The sequence below is a fragment of the Eptatretus burgeri genome, chromosome 13 (assembly GCF_056783735.1).
Source record: "Eptatretus burgeri isolate ZD-2024b chromosome 13, Ebu_testis_v1, whole genome shotgun sequence".
Classification (NCBI taxonomy): Eukaryota; Metazoa; Chordata; class Myxini; order Myxiniformes; family Myxinidae; genus Eptatretus; species Eptatretus burgeri.
This window is the reverse complement of record NC_140973.1, coordinates 51,234,840-51,255,978: the sequence shown is the minus strand read 5'-3', so window position 1 is coordinate 51,255,978 and position 21,139 is coordinate 51,234,840. Positions and strand designations below refer to the sequence as shown.

The 21,139-nt window shown below is 40.7% G+C and overlaps 1 protein-coding gene across 3 annotated transcripts in view; it reads right to left on the bottom strand.

Moving 5' to 3' along the window:
- The window catches only part of LOC147014464 (tyrosine-protein kinase Tec-like), a 123,089-nt gene that overhangs the window by 39,741 nt on the left and 62,209 nt on the right, over positions 1–21,139 (bottom strand). For all 3 annotated transcript variants that reach the window (XM_085852414.1, XM_085852413.1, XM_085852412.1), the window contains 8 exons: positions 20,051–20,132; positions 19,808–19,930; positions 17,669–17,691; positions 9,964–10,391; positions 6,644–6,709; positions 6,021–6,075; positions 5,742–5,821; positions 2,230–2,360 (listed from right to left, as the gene is read on the bottom strand). In XM_085852414.1, the coding sequence (XP_085708540.1) occupies positions 2,230–2,360; positions 5,742–5,821; positions 6,021–6,075; positions 6,644–6,709; positions 9,964–10,391; positions 17,669–17,691; positions 19,808–19,930; positions 20,051–20,063 (919 nt within the window). In that variant the 5' untranslated portion in view covers positions 20,064–20,132. The remainder of the gene's footprint in view (positions 1–2,229; positions 2,361–5,741; positions 5,822–6,020; positions 6,076–6,643; positions 6,710–9,963; positions 10,392–17,668; positions 17,692–19,807; positions 19,931–20,050; positions 20,133–21,139) is intronic.

Sequence of the window (21,139 nt, the reverse complement as noted above, 5' to 3'; positions counted from 1 at the left end):
ACCCTGATTCTGGCTGCACCCCCTCTTCTTCAATCTTCTTTATCCTCTTGCAAACCTCCTTCTTTTCACCAACTGCCTTCGCTACCTCCTTCATCCACCATATCTGGTTTCTATCCCTTGATGATGCACTCTTTCCCGACGTCCTTCTACACAAAACTTCTGCAATTCCCCTAAATGCCTCTGTACTTATTCCACTCCTCCAAACCTTCTGCTTCTTCTCCAAGTTCACACTGAGCCCTCATCTTCTCCTTGTACTCGACAACGACATTCTTGTGTACTCTGTGATGACACCATCACGCTCACGACCTAATAATCTTCTGGCCCCTGCTCATTACCTCTCTCCTTTTCTCTATCTGTACCACAAACACTACAGGCTTGTGCTGGGTGGAAAAATGCAATCCCACCACTGCCTTGCAATCCTTAAACCTCAACAACTATCACTTCCTTACCACCAACAAACTCAGTTCTGTTCTATGTTGTCCACTCCAATACGTAATCGTGTGGCTTTCCCGCTTTTGAAGGAATGAACCAGCTATGGCCATCCCATTCCTTGCCACCAGCTCTAACAGTTCTTTACCATCTCTATTCCTCGTTCCCAAACTAAATTTAGCAAAACACATTCTTTTTACCCAGTTCTGCAACTCCCACGTGTGCATTAATGTCCCCACCAATGCACAGCATCCTGTCCAGCTAAACCATTCCCATCATCCTCTCCAGTGCATCCCTGAATTCCTGCTTCTCCACCCAGTCCTTCCCGTTTGTGGCCCATAAACCAACATAACACAAACCATTTACCTTTGCATCACCACCCATCCTATAACTATCTGTCCCTCCCATATTTCCACTCTGACCATCTGCTTGCTGATATCTTCTGACAATATTATTCCCACACCATTATTCTTTACATCCTCACCCGCATGCAATGGCTTGTTTCCTCCTACCAACCTCTTCACGTTGTCTCTTTTGCATCTGGTCTCCTGCACACCCATAACTTCCAACCTCCTTCTCTGCATCATATCCACCACTTCGATTCTGCTCCCACCATCATTGGTCCCACATTTAAACTACCAAGCCGACCTTGCTTCTGAACCTTTACAGTTCAAAAGTCACTCGGTTCCTTCACAAAAATCACAGTTCAAAAGTCACTCGGTTCCTTCACAAAAATCACAGTTCAAAAGTCACTCAATCTGTTCCTCATCACGCTCAAGCAAATACGCTCCTCGACTCCCATGCTAAGACCTCCTCAACTCCACGGGCACAAAGATCAACCGCCGCTCGAAGAGCCGATCCACTCCACCGCACTGCCAATTTCATCACCACAAGACACCTTATATTGTGTTAATTTGTCCTATGTCTCTTAATGTCCCTCTATTTCACACAAACGTATGTCTCTCTTCCTGGTATCCGCTGAATGCATGTGATATTTACAAGTTCCTCTAAATGCCCTGAAACAGTCAGAGAGGGAGTTGGTGGGATAGGGTGGGGGAGGGATTCCAGAAGGTCTGTAATTGGTGGGATAGAAAGAAAATGTAGAATGGAAAATAATTCATTCGTACCTGCCAAAAGGATGACCCTTGAAATTTTGGGATCTTCAACTTTCCGATAATTGAATTTGGAATAGGCAGGTTTAGTCCCCTGTGAAGTGTGGCATGGTCCGAGATATAATTCCACCTGCCATTACTGCACTTGAACAGCAGTTTGAATCAAATACACTTGACCCAATTGAGAGCTGAACCCAGGACTAGAAACAGAGATGTGTACAGTTCACTACAAGCTTGAGCTGTCTTGCTTCCCAAGATTGTGATGCATGCAAGTATGTCCACAAAATTCATTCCATCAAGAACTACAGTTTTATTGTGAGCCGTAGTGGTTAAAAACTGCAGAGGTACAGATCATTCATTCTCAGAGTAATTTTGCTGGGGAATGTTTTAAAAGTTTTTGACATAGCTTTTATTTTGCTTTTGTCAAAGTTTTGAATTTTGGAATTCCCCCCTCCTCCCCCCACCTGCCCACCTGAACCTTCCACTCGAGAGATGGAATTCGCTCTTAGCAGCAGGATATGTTGTAAGTAAAGGTCTGTGATTTTAAGGTAGGTAACAAACATCAAGTAATTCGTTTTGGAATCCCAACACAGATGTCAAACAAATCAATTTATCAATTCAATGTCTTTAGAAGTTTACTTCCAAGACCCAATGCTAAACTTAAAACTAGGTGTAGATCACTACCAACCTGCAGAATTGTGCATGTGGTAGTTGATGAGTGCAGGGATACTGTCGAAAAGATACTTTTCAGCCAGATAGTACTTCTTACTTGACGTATCCACTTCCCGCACCTGGTAATGCTTCACTATACCACCACCTCTGTACAGGCAACATTATAGTTTTTTTTGGTCATCCTCCAAGATCGGTTAATGCAAAAGCATGCACAACCCCTTAAAACAATCATCTACCATATAAAACACAATGTGTGTTTGTGTGATGTCTGTCCCCCTTCAAAAGGATGATTTAAGAAGGGTTTTAAAGGCCAATCTTTTCACACGACTGTGTGTTCACGATGGTCGATTTTTGTAAGGATAAAATAACCTCAAAAAACATTTTCCATTGTAGAGTAATTACGTCTCTTCATTTGGAAATGTAGACGGTGACTTGCAACCGGGCCTCAATGCCGATGTGGAGAAGCGTTTAAAACAAATAACAATAAATACAAGGTGCAGGGAGGTGAAATTCGTTGCATGAAATGTGTAACGCGTGCAGAGTAAAACGAGTGTTCATTTACATATGTGCGATGTCTAATAATAAATAAAGAAGATGTAAGCACACCTGACGCTAGGCCGAGGCTTCAGGCTTTCGCACGCTCACGAGGCTGTACTCTCAAAATGAAAGGCCCAGAAGATAAAGAAAATAGGGTAACATTTGTACATGTAGTGTTTTAAAATAACACTTTTTCTTGCTTCAAAACATCATATCTTCCAGTCTCTGACTATTTCAAATCAAATCATTCCAACCTGTCATACGAGTCACATTATTTATTCCACCCCTGCCCTTCTCACCCCATAAATTTATCCCCTCTCCTCTTCTGTACCTTAAAAAAATTATATTCCTCTTTTTCCATTTCATCCTTCTCCCTCCACCTCTGCATAAATAAAATACAGATTACTCCTTACAGATAATCGTGTGCACGTCCTTGAGCAATTCACAAATATACGAGGGTCTTTCTAAAAGTAATACACCTCCTTTTTTTTTCAGGAAATGAGAAACATGCAGGTGGTGATGATGTTCTTTGTCAAGAAGAATCGACCCCCCTACGCCTCAGTGTGGTGTTTTACTATCTTCCGAAAGGTAGTGGAGCAGTCGGTGGTATCCAACATGGCGTGTTCAAGTGAAACGCATTACATACAAGCAAAGAGCTTATTATTATTATTATTATTATTATTATTATTATTATTCTCCTTCTTTTTCTTGCTTATGGCAGCTTGGCTGCTGGGTAGCTATCATTTTGTTGGGGTGCGACTATGCCACTGATGCTGTGCCCCTACACCAGTACACTGGTACTCATTTTGCCGACCTTGGAAGGATGACAGGCTAAGTCAACCCCACCTGGTGTTAATCCAGTGGCGAATGCAGCTCGAGCTTAGGACCCTAAGATCCCAAACCAGCCACCCTAACAGCAAAGAGCTGTAATTGAGTTATTAATATCAGAGAATCAGTGGGTGAAATTTACAAATGGCTGAAGAACATATATGGGGACGACACAGTGGATAGAAATTCCATCGGCCACTGGATGAAGTGGATAGACATCAGAGGAAGGAAAAGCCGACCTTTATCACCAGCCACTCAGTGGTTGGCTGACCAGTTACAACACCAGACATCATCCAATACATTGACGACACAATTCAGCAGGATTGACGCATCACCTCGAGATGATTATCACAGGATTTGGAAGTTGGTGCAGCCAGTGTGAGCAGAATAATCAACAGTTTGGGGGTATTCGAAGGTTTGAGAAAAATGGGTGCCTTGACAGCTGACACCAATACACAAGACTCAACAAAAGGACAACTCTTCTGAGTTCCTTGGACACTTTGATGGAGAGGGCTAGGCATCTTTATTGCACAATCTTACAGTTGATGAAACCTAGATTCGTCACCTTGAACCAGAGACGAAGGGAGTGAACACCGCCCGGCCTCCTCAAGGAAAAATACGTTTAAGGTAGTTCCTTCTGCAAGCAAAATGATAGCTACTGTCTTGTTGGATATGAAAGGACTTATTCTGGTGGACATCATGCCTAAAGGACGAACATTAAACTCAGAAGCCTACATCGATACCCTGAAGATGCCTTTGCACAGAGTCCGACTTGACAAGAAAGATGTGGTCCTGCAACACAAGATGGTGCACGTCCTGACACAAGCTGCACACCAGATAAGCTTTGACCAAACTCGAGTGTTCTATACTGCCACCCCCACCGTACAGCCTGGATTTAGCACCATCAGACTATCATTTTTTTGAAGAACTAAAAGATGTCCTACATGGACAAAATTTGAGGGCGATGACGGTGTCATATATATATATATATATGAAGTGGCTTTGACAACAGGATGGATTTTACTGGCAGGGAATGCTTGCACTTGTTTCTCAGTGGTGTAAAGCCATTGATGAGGATGGAGGTTTTGTCGAAAATTTGGCTATGTTGTTACATTATGTTTTGACATTATAGTGAAGTTTCACATTCTTACATTAAAATTTGGCTGAGAAAAATCTTTTGGGGCATTACCTTTGGAACGGCCCTCTTAATATGCGCATCCCTTCCTCCTGATTTCTTTGGCAGTGGATAAAATCATCCTATTTGGAACCCTACCTAAATAATCTTCAATAAAAGGATTTTGGAAAAAAAAATCTTGCTTTAATAATTTTTTTTTTAACTTTCATTGAAATAATTTTAAATTTTAAGATTTTTTATTTTAATGATCTTAATAATTAATAAGATGTTAATATAATTAATAATAATAAATTAATTAATAATTACAACTTCAATAACTTAAATTTTGGTTCTTTTATGAATCCCTTCTTTTATAAATAATAACAAGTTCTTTCCAACAGCAGGGCAATAAACAAACTCTCAACCTTAACCTGTACAGTACTTATGCATCTTGGATAACATGGGATCCCTTTCCTCAGGAAAAGAAACCGAGCAACAACAGCTGTTAATCTCACAAACAAACCACCAGGAAGTGCCTCACATGCCATCTACAGGTAAAGAATTTCAAAATGTAGATTATATGTAAGCTACAAAATGTCTTCCCATTTCTAATCCTAGCTTGTGTTGCTCACATCCTTGGGTAAACTCCATTGTATTGTAATATTATCTTCCAACATGCATAAACATAACAATTCGCAAATGTTGCTATCAGATATCAGTCAGTGTGACAGCAATATGAATTATCCCATGAAACCCTCTCCATCTTATAGGAATTTGTTCTTGAGATGTCTGTGAAATGTAGTGAATGGAGTTATGTACAATTTTCAGATATTAATCCTTTGAACCTTGAGCTCCTTGAACTTTCAGCGCCCCCACCCTGGGCTCTCTGGAAAAAAAATCCAACCACTCAGGTTTATGGGGGTTTGAGTAGTGGCTGGTTAAATGGCCGCAAGGGTTCAAAGGGTTAATGACTCTCAAAGTGAACCGTTTCACGCTTGTATTTTTCACCACAATCTGCCGTCATGTTTGCACAACACTTGGCGACTTACGAATACGAGTTTGAGTAAATGGAGACTGTGTAGATGCCCGCTTGGCTAGAATCTCTCACAATGAAACTTCCTTCTTTTCCCTGCATGGAAAGATCAAATCATTATAAATGATCGATAAGAGTTATAGCTCTGATGTAGGGATAAAAAAAATAAGGTATGGAAATATGTTTCACAGATAGAGGCATATTGGTTACATACATTCAGGATGTGAAGCCTCAATTATTCTACAAATAAATGATTTGAAAGAAACTGTAATAGAAAAAAAACAAAACATCCAACCTCTTGTTTAAGCAGTTCTTCCGCCTTGTTCCTGGAGATATTTTTAGAGTACCACCTGTAAAGTAAAGCAAATCCATGAAAACAGCATTTCCGTCACACATGGCCATCCAGACAAGAGTACAAGAGCCGAAGGTGACTGTCGGAGTGAGCAAAGGATTTCAGAGCTATCCTCACTCCATATAATCACAGAAACTTTTCATATTCTACATGAGATCATATTCTACACCTGTGCTATTGGTGCACCTGTTCAATATTTCTTTGGATTCCTCAATTATGTCAGAGTCTATCATTATCAAGTTAATCCATGTGCCAGTGATTCCCAGTCACTGACCTCAATCTTGGGGGGTTTTTTTTAGGGGAAAAGATCGAGGCTATTAGAAGAACAGAATGACGTAGGATAGAAGTTATCATATTGACAGCAGCAAGTTGGCGAACATCACGGACCAAGAACAAGCAGTTGGCTGAATGTATAGGAAACACTTGCAGGAAAGAGGAGTGAATGTTTGAAGGGTTAATGTTGGTAGTAGTTTGTGATCAGAAATTCATTGGTGAACTCGAATTTCGTTCGGGTTATTAGAGGTGAAAGGAAGAAGGGGAGACAGGGGTGTGTTGGATAAACTTACTCATAGGCTTCAAGGTTGGTGCATGTTTTTTCGACGACGTGTGAACTTGGGATGAAACCTTCCCTCCTGTGGTCCAAATCACACATGAACAGCTTGTGTTGAATGTATAAATTTAACAAAAGTCATTCTTCGTTAAGCTATATGTACCATTTTGTTTGCACGTAATGTTCAGTTTAAATTATACGCACTTCCTGACAAAATGAAGATATTATGACAATGTTGGCATTGAATAAATTGTAGTGTCCCCAAAGTAAATAAGTAGGTAAGTAAGTAAGATTAATTTTTTTTTTTTTTTGCAGTAATAACATTCAGTAACCACGAATATCTTTCAAGACACGTCAATGCACTGAAAGGTCCCACCTTCATCTTCATCCTTACACAGCACATGGCTACGAGTGGCATCATTGGCTGGGGGCTTGGCTGTGCTGCTGATGCAATGCTCTCTGTAGGTCAGGGAAGCAATTTATAATTTGTTCAGGGTGCCGGCGATAGCTCACCTACTCTTCACGAAGGACACCATGGGATCTTTAACCTGGCAGACAGGATACCCAGTTTAACATCCATCCGATGGATGTCATACGTATTGATGCCTCACCCTGCCTGTGAGATGCCGGGGTGAGTTTTTACCTGGGTCAAGATTCTAACCCAGTCTAGGCAGCTCGGTGTTGAGTGTGCATATCTCAGGCCTAAGCCATCCTGCCAGCCTGACACCACTTGCAAAATATAAAATTCTCCATCTCTGTTTCTCTTTGTCCGTCCTGCAGCTTGTCCGTCTCAACATCTCTCTTGCTGATAAATGTCCAACACGAGGATTGAGCAATTATCACAAAAGAAATGAATAACCTTCAAGGAGCAAATGTGTCGTGTAGAGAGGAAGTATATTCCAGTGAGATGTGAAGCTGGAGGCAGAATAAGACCAGGAAGATGCTTGAGATGTTAATTATGGATCAAATGGGGGAAACATTGAAATTAATTTGAACTTGGTCCATCTCTGGATTTTTTCAAGGCAGTTGGCATGGATTTACTAAAAGGGGGTAATGTTGAACAAATATATTCTTTTGTTTCGGCAGTTTATGATTGGTTGGATGAGGGAAGTGAAGTGGATGTAGGACATCGAGACTTTCATGAAACATTTGATAAGGGACCACATAGAAGTCTGTTAGCTAAGGTTAGGGCTTGTGGAAAGGCTGGTGAGTATTTGACTGGATTACAACATGGATCCGTGATTGATTGGAAATTGAGTGGGAGGGTTCCGAGTTGGGAGGATGTAAGTAGTGGGGTACCTCAGGGATCAGTACTGGGAACATTACTATTTACAATCACATCAATGATTGGGCAATGGGGTGAAGAGTAAAGTAACTCTTCCTTTCACACTGTTAGGCACATAGGGCTGCTGAGGCAGTTTCATTTGTTTCAGGAGTCCAGTCCTGGATGGATCTCCACGCCGATGCAGGTTGCCACTCGCCACTCTGACCATTGTACTCGTTTTGCCGACCTCAGAAGGATGAGAGGCTGCGTCAACCCAACTGGTGTTATTTCAACGGCACAACAGGGGCTCAAACTCTGGACCCGAAGATCTCAAGCCAGCCACCTTAACCGTGAAGCCTACACCAGGCAAAAAATTCAAGGTTGGCAGATGCAATTTAACATTGGGAAATGTAAGATGCTGGGGTTGGGTAAGAATAATGAAAATTGGGACTACAATAATGCAGGGGACAACATTGGAGCATGTGAATCAAGACATGTTACACACTGGGGGTGGTAATATATACTGAGGTAAGCAGACAGCACAGTGCCAGGCAGTTATAGGGTTTTTTATATTCAAAGTCGAGGCTCATGGAAGAGCTAGAACACTGAACAGAGCAGGACCTTTCGTTGAAGCTTTCAATCCTGACAAATCTGACACTGTCACTGTCACTTTGTCTCTTTGAAAGGACAATCTGGAACTCCCCCCCTCCCCCCATCCCCAAACACCATCTACTTTCTCAATGATCCCCTTGAAGAAGTCCTTTCATTCAAGCTTCTGGACTTCACTATCTGCCATGACCTTTTTTGGCAAAGCCACATCTCCAAGCTGGCCTCCAAAGCCAGTCAACGACTGGGTGTCATGCATTGTGCAAAGTCCTTCCTTGGCACACCTCAGCTAATGACCACTTATGAAGCTTTCATCGGCAGCCTGGTGTAGTACTGCTCTCCCCTCTGGGATGGTGCTCCTTCCTCACACCCTGCTCAAATTCACGCTGTGGAAACCAAGGATTTTAGAATCATCGATATATCCCGCAATGAGGCTGAGTCTTTGGGCCTCTCACTCTTTCACCGTAGTCAAGTCAGTGGTCTTTCTGTCTTCTACAGTCTCCTCTCTGGCCTTGCCCACCCCCCCCCACTCTCTTTGTGTTCTGTCCCCCCTATACTTCTGCAGGGCGTTGAAGATCTGCCAAAAACCCTCTTCTGGTAAAACTACCAAAATCAAGAATCACTGCTCACCTTCACTCTTTCATTCCTCTTTTTCCACATTTGGAACAAACTCCCACACACTCTCTTCAATCCCACTCTTCCCTCAAGGTCTTCAAAAACAGCTGTTCACCACCATCTCTTATTTTCCCCCATCCAAAACCATGATCTTTTCTACACCCATTAATCCACCCCAAACCCACCTCCTTCAAATTCCCTGCTTTCCTTCCTGAAAGTCCCTGTCGTGTCCATCTTGTTTACCCCATGTACCCTGCCCAATCCCTCTCCCTTCCACAGATCTCTTAATGTCTCTGTTCCCCACTGTATTGTGCTTCCCTCTCCCGCCCCTCGTCTCCTGCTCTATTTGTTACATGTTCTGTGTGCTAGCTCTTACACGAGCCTCGACATGATATACAAAAAAAAAAAAAAAAAATTTTAAAGAACAAAATTCCTCGCACAATTTTTATTAAAAAATTTTTTTTGCAATGTCCTTGTTTATAAATTGCTGTGGCTTTGTGTCAGCTAAGTGGATAAGAGGTGTGCAAAGACAAGAATGATTTGAGCTTTGGAACCTAAACATCATCTTGGTTCTAAATGTATATCAAAGTGCTCATCGTAAAGTACAAAGCTTACCATGCTCGATTGGCTGATTTTACCTGGGCCAATTATATTCATGGTCTTGGCCTGATTCCTGAACTAGAATTAAGGCACTGACAACATCACACAGGCAGACTGTAAACTTGCATACCATTGGAGATGAGTTCCTTAATCCTGTATCCCATTCCCTTTTGCCTGTAATCTCCTTAAATGTACCTGTTATCAAAGATCCATGACTTGTGTTTTGCCACAATGCTAACGTTTTGACTCACCCCATGGAATCCCGGGCATGCCACCATTGGCTGTCTGTGGAATCGAGGAGCTGATACTCGTGGCCAACCACCAGGGAGAGATCGTTACTTTCCTGTGCAGTGAAGTTGTAAAGAGCCACAGCTACATGTAGTTCAGTCCGTGATGATAAAGCAGCCAGTGGGTGTGGCGGCTCAGGTATGGAAGCGGATGGTAAGTGTGGGGGTAGGGGTGACTGGTTAAATATTGGAACTGGTGGTGGAGGAGTGCATGGGGGAGGTGGGGGTGGTAGGGCAGGGAAATCAGAGAGTGGTAGTGTGAATGGGGTAAAAGTTTTGCTTTGACTTCCATTAGCTTGTGGAAAGGATGTAAATGGTGGTGATGATGATGTGGGGATTGGAGGTAGAGGTGGAAGTTTTGGAGATTGACAGATGTTTTGCAGTTCAGAAGTCTGTGGAATAAAGATTCAAACAGTGAGTGTGAAATTGTACACTGGCATCTGAAAAATGGTCTAATTTTATTTTAAAATGCCAAGACAAGAATACCATGTTTTTGAAAATGTGAATATAATATTAACTTGGCTTTTTTAGAATCACATGAGTTGTGTGTGAGCAATTGATTAGAATGTATCGTCATAATTAGGATTGGAAGGTGAAACCCAAGATTTCAAATTCCTTTTCGTCCTTTGTGCTAAGTTTACGTGTAAAGGTGCTCCTCTTCGTCTTCTTCGTACTCAACAAAGTTGGTGGCATTACAACGAGGTGTGGAGTTATCACGCTGAGGATTACTTTAATAACGATTTCTATCAATTATGTACTGGGAGATAGCTGCCTTAAATCTGTCCAGGTTCCCAATTTCAACTGACATTGTTTGGAAGTTCCTTCCATTCATGTAGCATTTGAGAAAAAATGGAGTTCTTCATGGTATTGGTTTCTGTGCACAATGGATGAAATCTTTACGTCCGCCCCCGAAGGTGAAGGTGATGTTTTCACTCCAGTCTGTTTGTCTGTTTGTCACTTGTGAACATCGAACATTTTTCAAGTATTTTGGTGAGTCGATTTTGTTACTCTGTTTGTCTGTTTTTGTCAATCACCTACAGGTCAAAATTTTAAACCGATCTTCATGAAACTTTACCAAGTTGTGGAGGTAGTCTCAACTGAGAAGCCTATTGATTTTGAGGTCAAAGGTCATCTTGAGGTCAAATTTCTAAAATCGTCATTTTACATCTGATTGACGACATTTGAACATGATTTGCATATTGCATCACTGGATGGGATACCAACTACTTTTGGGATCGAAAGGTCAAAGGCCAATTCAAGGTCAACCTTCAAAAATCAATTTTCAACTGAAAAATAGTCAATTTTCATCTGATTAACCTGAAAATTAAGCAGCAATTGCATAATGCATCACTGAATTTGGAAACAACCTTTGTTGAGATCAAAAGGTCAAAGGTCAACTCAACGTCAAACTTCTAAAATCATCTAAAATCATCTGAAAAATATCAATTTTCATCCGATTGACCTGAGCTTTGATTAAGATTGTCAATCTTAATCTCAATGAAATAGACAATTTGATGTATCCATGGCAACATTGGACAGGTTGGGGGGGGGTGGATTTTGCCAGTATCATGGTCTGCACGACATCTTTATCTTGTTACTTGCAAAATCGAAGATTTTTCAAGGAAATTGGTTGGTCAATTTTGTTAATCTGTTTGTCTGTCTGATTGTCTGTCTGTTTATCACATACAGGTCACAATTTTAAACTGATCTTCACAAAATTTCACCACATGGTAGGGTTTGTCATAAGGAAGAAGTTTCTTGTTTTGGAGGTCAAAAGGGCAAAAGGTCAACATAGGCCAAAGGTCAACTTTGGTGAGATTTCTAAAATCATCAGTTTTAAGAGGATTGACTTGAAATTTGAAGAGGATATATATTTCAGGTCACTGAATTCAAACAGCTAATTACTTTTGAGGTAAACATCGACCAAAAGGTGAACATAGGCCGAATTTCAAAAATTGTCAATTTTCATCCAATTCACTTGAAATTTGAAGAGGAGTTGCATATTGGTTCACAAAAAAATATTTTCACGAAAAATATAATTGGTTCACGAAAAAATATTTTCACGAAAAATATAAGTGACCACTATATTCGTTATTGTTGTGTGTCTGTCTGTCTGTCCTGAGCATAGCTCCGTGGGTTTTGATCCAATCCTGATGAAATTTTGGTGAGAGGTTTATATCATGATCTAGTTGTGTTTTCCTGAGAATGGGCATGGTGCGTCCATTATGGGCGGAGCCACGCCCAAAAAACGTGTTTTTAGGTTGTAGCCGATTTCAATTTGCATCTTCTCCTAGGGGGTTTTGTCGTATCTGACAGGGGTTTTGGTATTTGGTTAGCCAAATGGCATCTGCATAGCCCCACGGAGCTCGATTTTTCATTTTCATCCTAAGGTCAAGGTCACAAGGTCACGAACTTAGAAAATTGCGATTTTGACATAAAAATCCATCTTCTCCGAGGGGGTTGTCGAATCTGGCAGGGTTTCGGTGTTTGGTTTGCCCAATGGCACCTGCATAGCCCCACAGAGCTCAATTTTTCATTTTAGTCCCAAGGTCAAGGTCACAAGGTCATGAACTTAGAAAATTTCGAATTTTGACTAAAAATCAGACGACCACCCAAACTTTTAGAGCTGGGATGACAATATTTTTTATGCATAATCTTGAGGTCATTCCCCACCTAAAGTCTTGAAACCATTTTGCTCTATCTCCAACACCTTGCCCGTGGTGCCCCATTCAAGTTTGTTTTTACGCTGATTTCATCAAAGTCTGGTTAAATCAAGGAGTGTGAAAGGCCATATAGCCTATATGACGTTATATTGTTCCTGGAATGTTCCAGAGGAAGTTTTGCATCAAAGGGCATAATCCTTGACCTTTGACCTTTAAAGTTCACGAAGGTCAAATTTTCAAAGTTGTGGGAATCGAACCGGGTTTTTGACCTTCTTCGATGAACTAACTCCATTAAGCTATAGCACGTATCCTGCTTCCTTATTTTAATGTCCACAACATGGTTTTGTGACCTTTAAAGGTTATGCAAAGGTCACATTTTTAAAGTTGTTGAACGAAACCGGGTTTTCGACATTTTGCAGCTAATAACCTGTCACCCACACCACATCATGTTGATCATTTTTATAACTTGGTCAAACATTATCACATTGTCTCATCCTTGACTTCTGAAACAATCTTCATTGTCAAATACCGCTCGTTTTTCTTCAGACTTTTTTCGTCGTCTTCAGACTTTTTTGTCATTAAATTCAACCAGCAATTATTTTTGAGGTCACATTTGTTTTATGGATTTTGCAAGGGTCGTGCTCTACATTACATCTTGTTCTGTTTGTTTGTTTTTATGTTTATCACCTGGAGATCACTTTTAAATTGATCTTCATGAAACTTTACCACATGATAGAGTTCGTCATAAGAAAGAAGCCTATTGTTTTTGAGGTCAAAAGGTCAACATCGGCCAAAAGACAACTCAGGTGGAATTTCTAAAATCCTCAATTTTCATCCGATCGACGAGAAATTTGAACAGGATTTTCAAATGAGGTCATTGAATTCAACCACCAGTTATTGTTAATGGAATCATTGGCCAAAAGGTCAACATAGGCCGAATTTCTAAAATCCTCAATTTTCATCCGATTGACTAAATTTGAAGAGGATATATATTTCATGTCAATGAATTCAACCAGCCAATTATTTTTGAGGTCAACATGTAGCAAAAGGTCAACATAGTCACAATGTCAACAATGAAGGTGGTATTTCTAAAATACTCAACTTTCATCTGATTGACTTGAAATTTGAAGGGGATTTATATTTCAGGTCACTGACCTCAATGAGCCACTTAGTTTTTGAGATCAACATGGACTAAAAGGTCAACATATGCCCAAGGTCAACAACTCGGGTGGTATTTCTAAAATCCTCAACTTTCATCCCATTGACTTGAAATTTGAAGAGGATTTGCAGATCAGGTCACTGAATTCAACCACAAATTACTTTTGAGGTCAAATTTGTTTGATGGATTTTGCAAGTATTGTGCTATACATGACGTATTCTTCTTGTTCGTTTGATTGTTTGTGTGTAGGATATCTCAAGAAGTTGTGGACGGATTCACATGAAATTTGGTGGACACTTTGTGTGTTTGACGAGGAAGAATTCATTCAATTTTGATGAAGATCTGATAATTTTTCAAGTGATTCTTCACCATTGAGAGATTGGGCTAAACATATATATATATATATATATATATATATATATATATATATATATATATATATATATATATATATATATATATATATATATATATATATACCCCGGTTAAAATAGGTGTACCCTATCCCTGTGTCGTAAGAGGTGACCAGGGTTGCGTCAGGAAGGGCATCCAGCGTAAAACATGTGCCAAATCACAATGCGGATCATAAGAATGATCCGCTGTGGCGACCCCTAACGGGAGCAGCCGAAAGAAGAAGAGATGTATGTATGTATGTATGTATGTATATATATATATATATATATATATATATATATATATATATATATATATGTGTATATATATATATATATATATATATATATATATATATATATATATATATATATATATATATATATATATATATATATATATATATATATATATATATTGTTACGGTTGTGGAAATTCGCATTACACCATAAAGAGTCCTCAGGTGAGATATATCGGTAAGTTCATGTGTAGTTAGCCCAAACCCGTTGTATAGAGGGAATATGTATGATTCATCCGGGCTGGGACGCTTTGAGTTAGCCATTTATCTTTTTCTATTGTTATTTTCGACCATTAAGCCGCCAACAACGCAAACAGCCACTACCTTTACCTTCACAACTCCATCCCGCAAACATCGCTTCACCGCCATTCCCAAACGACGCCCGCCAACCACCAAACCACCACACAAAACCCCCCACCACCTTCGCCTATCTCCTTCTCCAACCATCGACCACACCATCAGTCAACACCAAACGTCGTGCTGTCCAGGGCCTGTTCGGCGATTGGTGCCGAATGCATCGAGCCACGAGCGCGAATGGCAGCCTTTCCAAGGGAGAAATTCGGATCAAAAAGGCTTCACGCCCCCTTTTTCTCCGTCCAATGGGCGAGCGTCGGGCGGTATGGCCCCACCTCCAAGCGCGATGAACGTGGATTCTTTACGAGAGGAATTCGGATAAGAAGAGGTTCACGCCCCCTTTTTGCCACACCAATGGCTGAACAGAGGGTGGCGTGGCCCTGCCTCTAATCGCGTTTTGATCCTGAAATTTGCATATAGGCTCCTCCTGCGGCCTATAAATACGCGAGCATAAGGCGACTCGCGGAGTTCGTGCGGTTGAGTTGCAGGTGGCTGGTCGGGGCAAGTGAAGAGTTCAAGTTCGAGTCAAGTGAAGACGGCGGTCGGCAACGAGGTTGCGGTGTGGGGGTCACTCGTCTCGTCGCGGGGTCCAAGCCAGCCAGCCATTCCCCTCTCCCTAAGCATCAGCAATTTCCCCCCCCCATCCGCGCTGAGATAGTGCCGGGGGGCCCCGTTCCACCCCCACCCTATACATGGTGCCAACAAAACTGCTTGCGTGGAGCACGCCGGAGAGGGCTCGCCGACCACGCCAGGGGCACGGAGTCGGGGCGCAGCTGCACAAACATTGCGGATTGCCCGCCATCGCGTCACGAGGATGCGGGTAAGACTTTCTCGGTCTCGTGGACCTGGCCGCTCCTCCAGCATCTACACACATTTGGTCCACGAACCTGTCTGCCTCCTTGCCTGTGAGGGTGGCTTTCTTTCCTTTGCTTTTTGTACGAGTGATGTGGCGCCGAGTCCCGACAAGTAGAACTGTATAAGTGTTGTAAATAATTGCCCTTTTATTCGGTCGTATTGCATTTGCTTTTGTTGCATCTTGTCTTGACTGTAATATATGTGCCTTCCGTGTTTCCGTAATAAATGTGCATTGCTTGTTGAACTGTTTCCCGCTTTGCTTCGTCTCCTTCCTTTTATTGAATCTCCATCTTGCATCACGTAAGGGATTCGTAGTGGGTTTCAACATCCGGCTTATTAATCGGAACAGTCAAGGCCGAAGATAACTCCGCTCGGTTATCCCTGTAATACGGAACGAACCGCTTAAGCGGTTCGTGTCCGGAGTCAGCCTGTGGTGTGGTACAACTCCTCGGTATGCTACTCGCGCGAGTACTTAGGTAAATCGACTATTCGGCGATCGGACCCTATTTCACGCGGGGAGAATGCGGACTGTGTTGTGGTGAGGTTAAATCCCCACCCGTGACTGGCTCCGGGCGGTAGTTCCCGGAGGGTCATGACTGAACTGTCCGTTCCGGTGGGCGAGGCGGCCGCTTTTGGCTACACGCGGTCGATCGCACGCTGGCGGACGCGAATTCGCAACAATATAATTGTCTATATATATACATATATACATATGTATGTATAAACATATATATGTATAAACATATATATATGTATATCTGTATGCATGTATAAACATATATATGTATAAACATATATATATGTATATCTGTATGCATGTATATATATATATATATATATATATATATATATATATATATATATATATATATATATATATATATATATATATATATATATACATATCTCATGATATCTCAAAATGTTCTGGACGGATTCGGACGAAACTTGCTGGACAGGTTGGGTGTGTGACAAGGCCGAAATGATTGGATTTTGGTGAAGATCTGCATCCGGCTCCAGCTACTAGCATTTTTTTAAAGTGATTCTTCACAATTGAGAGATGGGGCAAAAACCGATATGCAGCACAATATCTCAAAAAGTTCTGGACGAATTCGCATGAAATTTGGTGAATGCTTTGGGTGTGTAACAAGGTGGAAATGGTTCAATTTTGTTGAAGATCCGGATCCGGATCCGACTACGAGAATTTTTAAAGTGATTCTTCACCATTGATAGATAGGGCCAAAAATGATATATAGCATGATATCTCAAAAATGTATTGGGCCCAACATGTTCTCGTGGATCAGGCATTGCATAGCAGAGGTATGTGCTCTCCTGGTTGCCCTTCTCGTTGTTTATGTATTGATGCTGCAGTTGAAATACTGGAGTTATTATATACTCCAGTTATACTGGAGTCAAGTAATGGTAACTTGAGATGTCAACCATATTATTGACAAGTTTTTGGAGAAAAGATAGTCTACAACAACCGCTCGTCTGTTCACAAGTGGTGGAGCAGTGATTAGTGGTGGACTGCTGATCTGGTTCAAAAGTGCTGGATATCTTACATGCATCACAAGGACATGAGTCATCGGTGTGTCTTTGTAAGAATTTCGAGGAAATTTGTAGAAAATTGAGATATCAAAATAGTACGTTGTATTTGAACATGGTATTCACCATCATGAGCAATGCGCTCAAATGAGAACTCAAAAGGTTAGTGAATGTTTGTGAATAACAACATCTTGTCCTGAACATTTAATCGGATATGTGACATTTCGACCAAAAAAAACGAAATGCATTTCATGAAATTAGTTTTCCAGAAAGTAAAGCAGTGAACCCCGAATGAAGATTTACCGATGTAAGCATTTAGATGATTCATAGGTTTTAAAATAGCATTTTAGTTTTTATTGTAATAATCCTTTTTATAAGCTCTTCATCATCGGCATGCAATACCTCATCATTGAAGAACTCAGGACCTGAAAAAGAAACAAAATAATAATGATGTTGAACATTATGCATTGGGTATTATCATTGTTTATCACATTCCTTGAATAGTTTATTGCAATAGAGAAATGTCATTTGGGTTTCCCTCTTTTGCATTTCCATCTGCTTGGAACCCGGGTTAAAAATCACATATACCATATGTACATACTAATCCATTGTCTACCAATGGTCGTGCAATTCACATTAAAGTATGTTCATTGCTGCCAATCTCTTTGTATTGCATGTGTTTTATGCATAAGCTTCTCAGCACTGCAAAACAAACATAATAATGGATCAATATGGAACTTTCAAAATGGCATATGAATGTTAAACGAGGCCTTTTGTGCATGCACTTTGTGTGTTTTCAGGGATGGGTCGTTTAACCTGCCATTGCTCGCACAAAACATGTAATTCAAATAGTCTTTTGAACATAATTTTCAGCATTTAAACAAAAGAGTGGCAATTTCGGAATGGGTAACCATCATCTTTCCGTTTCAGAATGCAAATAGGGCTCACGGAAATATGATAAATATTAATGGATGAGAGGTGTCACATTTGTACCGTTTCCAAGTAGTACGAGTGACCGATGGCAGCGGATATAACACACACACGCACGCACGCACACACACACTTTTCCCAGTATATGCAAAAACATTTTCTCTTGTGGGCCCAGAACCAAACAAGAAATGTTAATTTATAAAGGCACTCACAGTCGAAACAGCTCACACTCCATATAAACAATTTAAACTTATCCTGTGACGTGTGCATTGACAAGCCGCAGCTATGACAATCTCATCGGTGTTAAGAAGCAACTAAACATGATATGGTGTCTCGGAAGTCTACCTGAATATTGGTCATGATAGCATTTCCTTTCCAATTGAAGATGTTCATTGAATAAATCACCAAGCCTGCCATGGTCACACAAGGTAATCCCGCAACGTTCAAAGTCCACTCGCTGACAGGGATGATTTAGATTGGGGAGGTCGGATAGAATACGCCCTTCCACAGAACTTGCGCCGGCCCACATCATCATGAGTTTTTGCAGTGCAGGCTGCAAGACATCTACTGTTTGGGCAAATTGATCAGAAAGTTCTCCAACTCTCCAACTTACCCTAACCCCTTTCTCGAAGGTACATTTCCAATTACTTTTGGCTTCCTTTTGAAGCTTTGTGAGCCATTTTATGTAACAATCCTTATCTGGCACACACAATATATGTTTTTGCTGCCCCCATTAACCTTGCTGATAGGGGTTTCTGCGCATTTATGCCGAGCATTCTGCGGCGGATTACATCGTTTTGAAAGTCTCATATTGAAAAAGTACTGCTCCATTTATGAGTGTTCTAACCACCATCAAAAGCGTTTTATTAATTTTTTTTGGTCCATCATTGTGAACCAAACCAGAACTCACTCCGAACCCGTTGCTCTTTTAACCTCGACTCCCATCTCACAATTGGCACATAAAGGTAATGAACGATAAGAACAAAGCTTTCATTCTACGTTTTCCTTTCACAGCAACATTTTGACATGACAAATACCCTTGTGTTATTTCCCCACCTCTACGTTACCCCATAAAATTCCTGATTACTCCGTTATGAGTACACAGATGTGTTTACAATAATACTGTCTTTATAACATGACTCGTCAGTGAATAAGGCTTATGAATGAATGAATCACGTGCGAGACAACATTACGAGGCATCAACGTTTTACATCTTCTTTCGTATGAGGCACATACATGTCTGCGGGTAGCATCATTTCCTGGCGGTAGCGGCTCTGCTGCTGATGTTTTACATGAATTGCAAAAATGTTTGTGGATAGTCGAAAAATCAACATCGGTAATGTGATTTGTTTAACCTTGGGTCTGAGACGCATGGGTGATGCGCTCAGATGGGAATGTTAGACAGGCAAACCCATTTAAGGAAATGGAAGACCTTGCAAAAGATACATTTCAAATCATCAGATCATTTTAAGATGGGCAGTTTGGCCACTGTGTGCTGTTCCAGAGGATTGTGCGAATGTTGCAATGAGCAGGAGGTAATGTTGTGTTTTGGCTGCTTGTGCAAAAGTAGAGCATATCCTTGGTTGTTGTGTGATGGTTTGCGTACAGCACCTGGTAATTGATACTCCTTGCACCCAATGGCATTTCTTGCCGTTTGTTGACAACACAACCACTCGCCCTCAATCCAGAAACATGGGTGGTACTTCAGGGCCAGGATGGTGTTATTGCTGATCTCTATATATATATATTTTAAAAAAACAAGACAGGTTTGTTATTAGTGGGTACAAAGAACAGGATAATTAAATAGCAAGTCTTCAGTAAACCATCATAGAAAATAGTTTTTTGAAAATATACCTTTTTGGAGCATTTTTACCCATCTTGTTTGGCTGTCTTCACTGGGAGAGAAGACATATAGGCATCCACTGTCATGAACAACCTGATCAAGGGTGTGGGTTGAAGGGGATGGGAGAAAACAGTCATTTTCTTTGTTTGTCCTTATCGTGTCTTTCGTTAAACAACTGTACTCAGTGGTGGAATTGTTGGAACATCCACTGAGAGTGTAGAAGTTTGACGGTTCGAACCCTGGCCGAGTCATACCAAAGACTTAAAATTTTTAAAAGGATAATAAAGCACAGATAAACAACCATAGGTTGGTAACTATAATGCAGGCTTGATTGGCCTAATGGTCTCCATCCATCCATGGGGACCCTACTCTGTGCAGAGCATTGGTGCTGCCGAAACAGTCTCCTTGGCTATTGGGCACAATCCTGGACAGGTCGCCACTCCGACACAGGACACCAGCAAGCTGGCACTCATTTTGCCGACCTCAGAAGGATGGCAGGCTGTCATCCAAACCTGGTATTAATTCAACAACTGAGTGGGATTTGAACTTAAGATCTTAGGATCCCAAGACCACCACTCTAACCATAAAGTCAACACCAGGCATTAATGGCCTCCTCCTGTGTTGAAGTTCCTTGTTTTTCCACCAACTCAGTTTTACTTTGGTTTCTTTTTAAGAAAAAGTATCTAAAGGCAGAATGTTAAAATAAGTTTAATACTGAAATTATGTGCAAATATATTGTCCATCCCAAGACAATTAAATGCAGGAAGTGACCGATATTGGTCAAAGTATTCTGGGCAAAGTAAAGATGGCGGCCAATAGTCACATGCCCCTTGGAACAGAGGTGTATCATTAAGTTCCTTCTCAGGGAGACTGAATGATACATATATGTGTGTATATAAACATATATATATATATATATATATATATATATAAAAATAAACATAAACATATATATATATATATATATATATATATATATATATATATATATAAAAATAAACATAAACATATATATATATATAAAAATAAACATAAACATATATATATATATATGTATATATATATATATATATATACAAAAAATATATATGGTTGGGCCT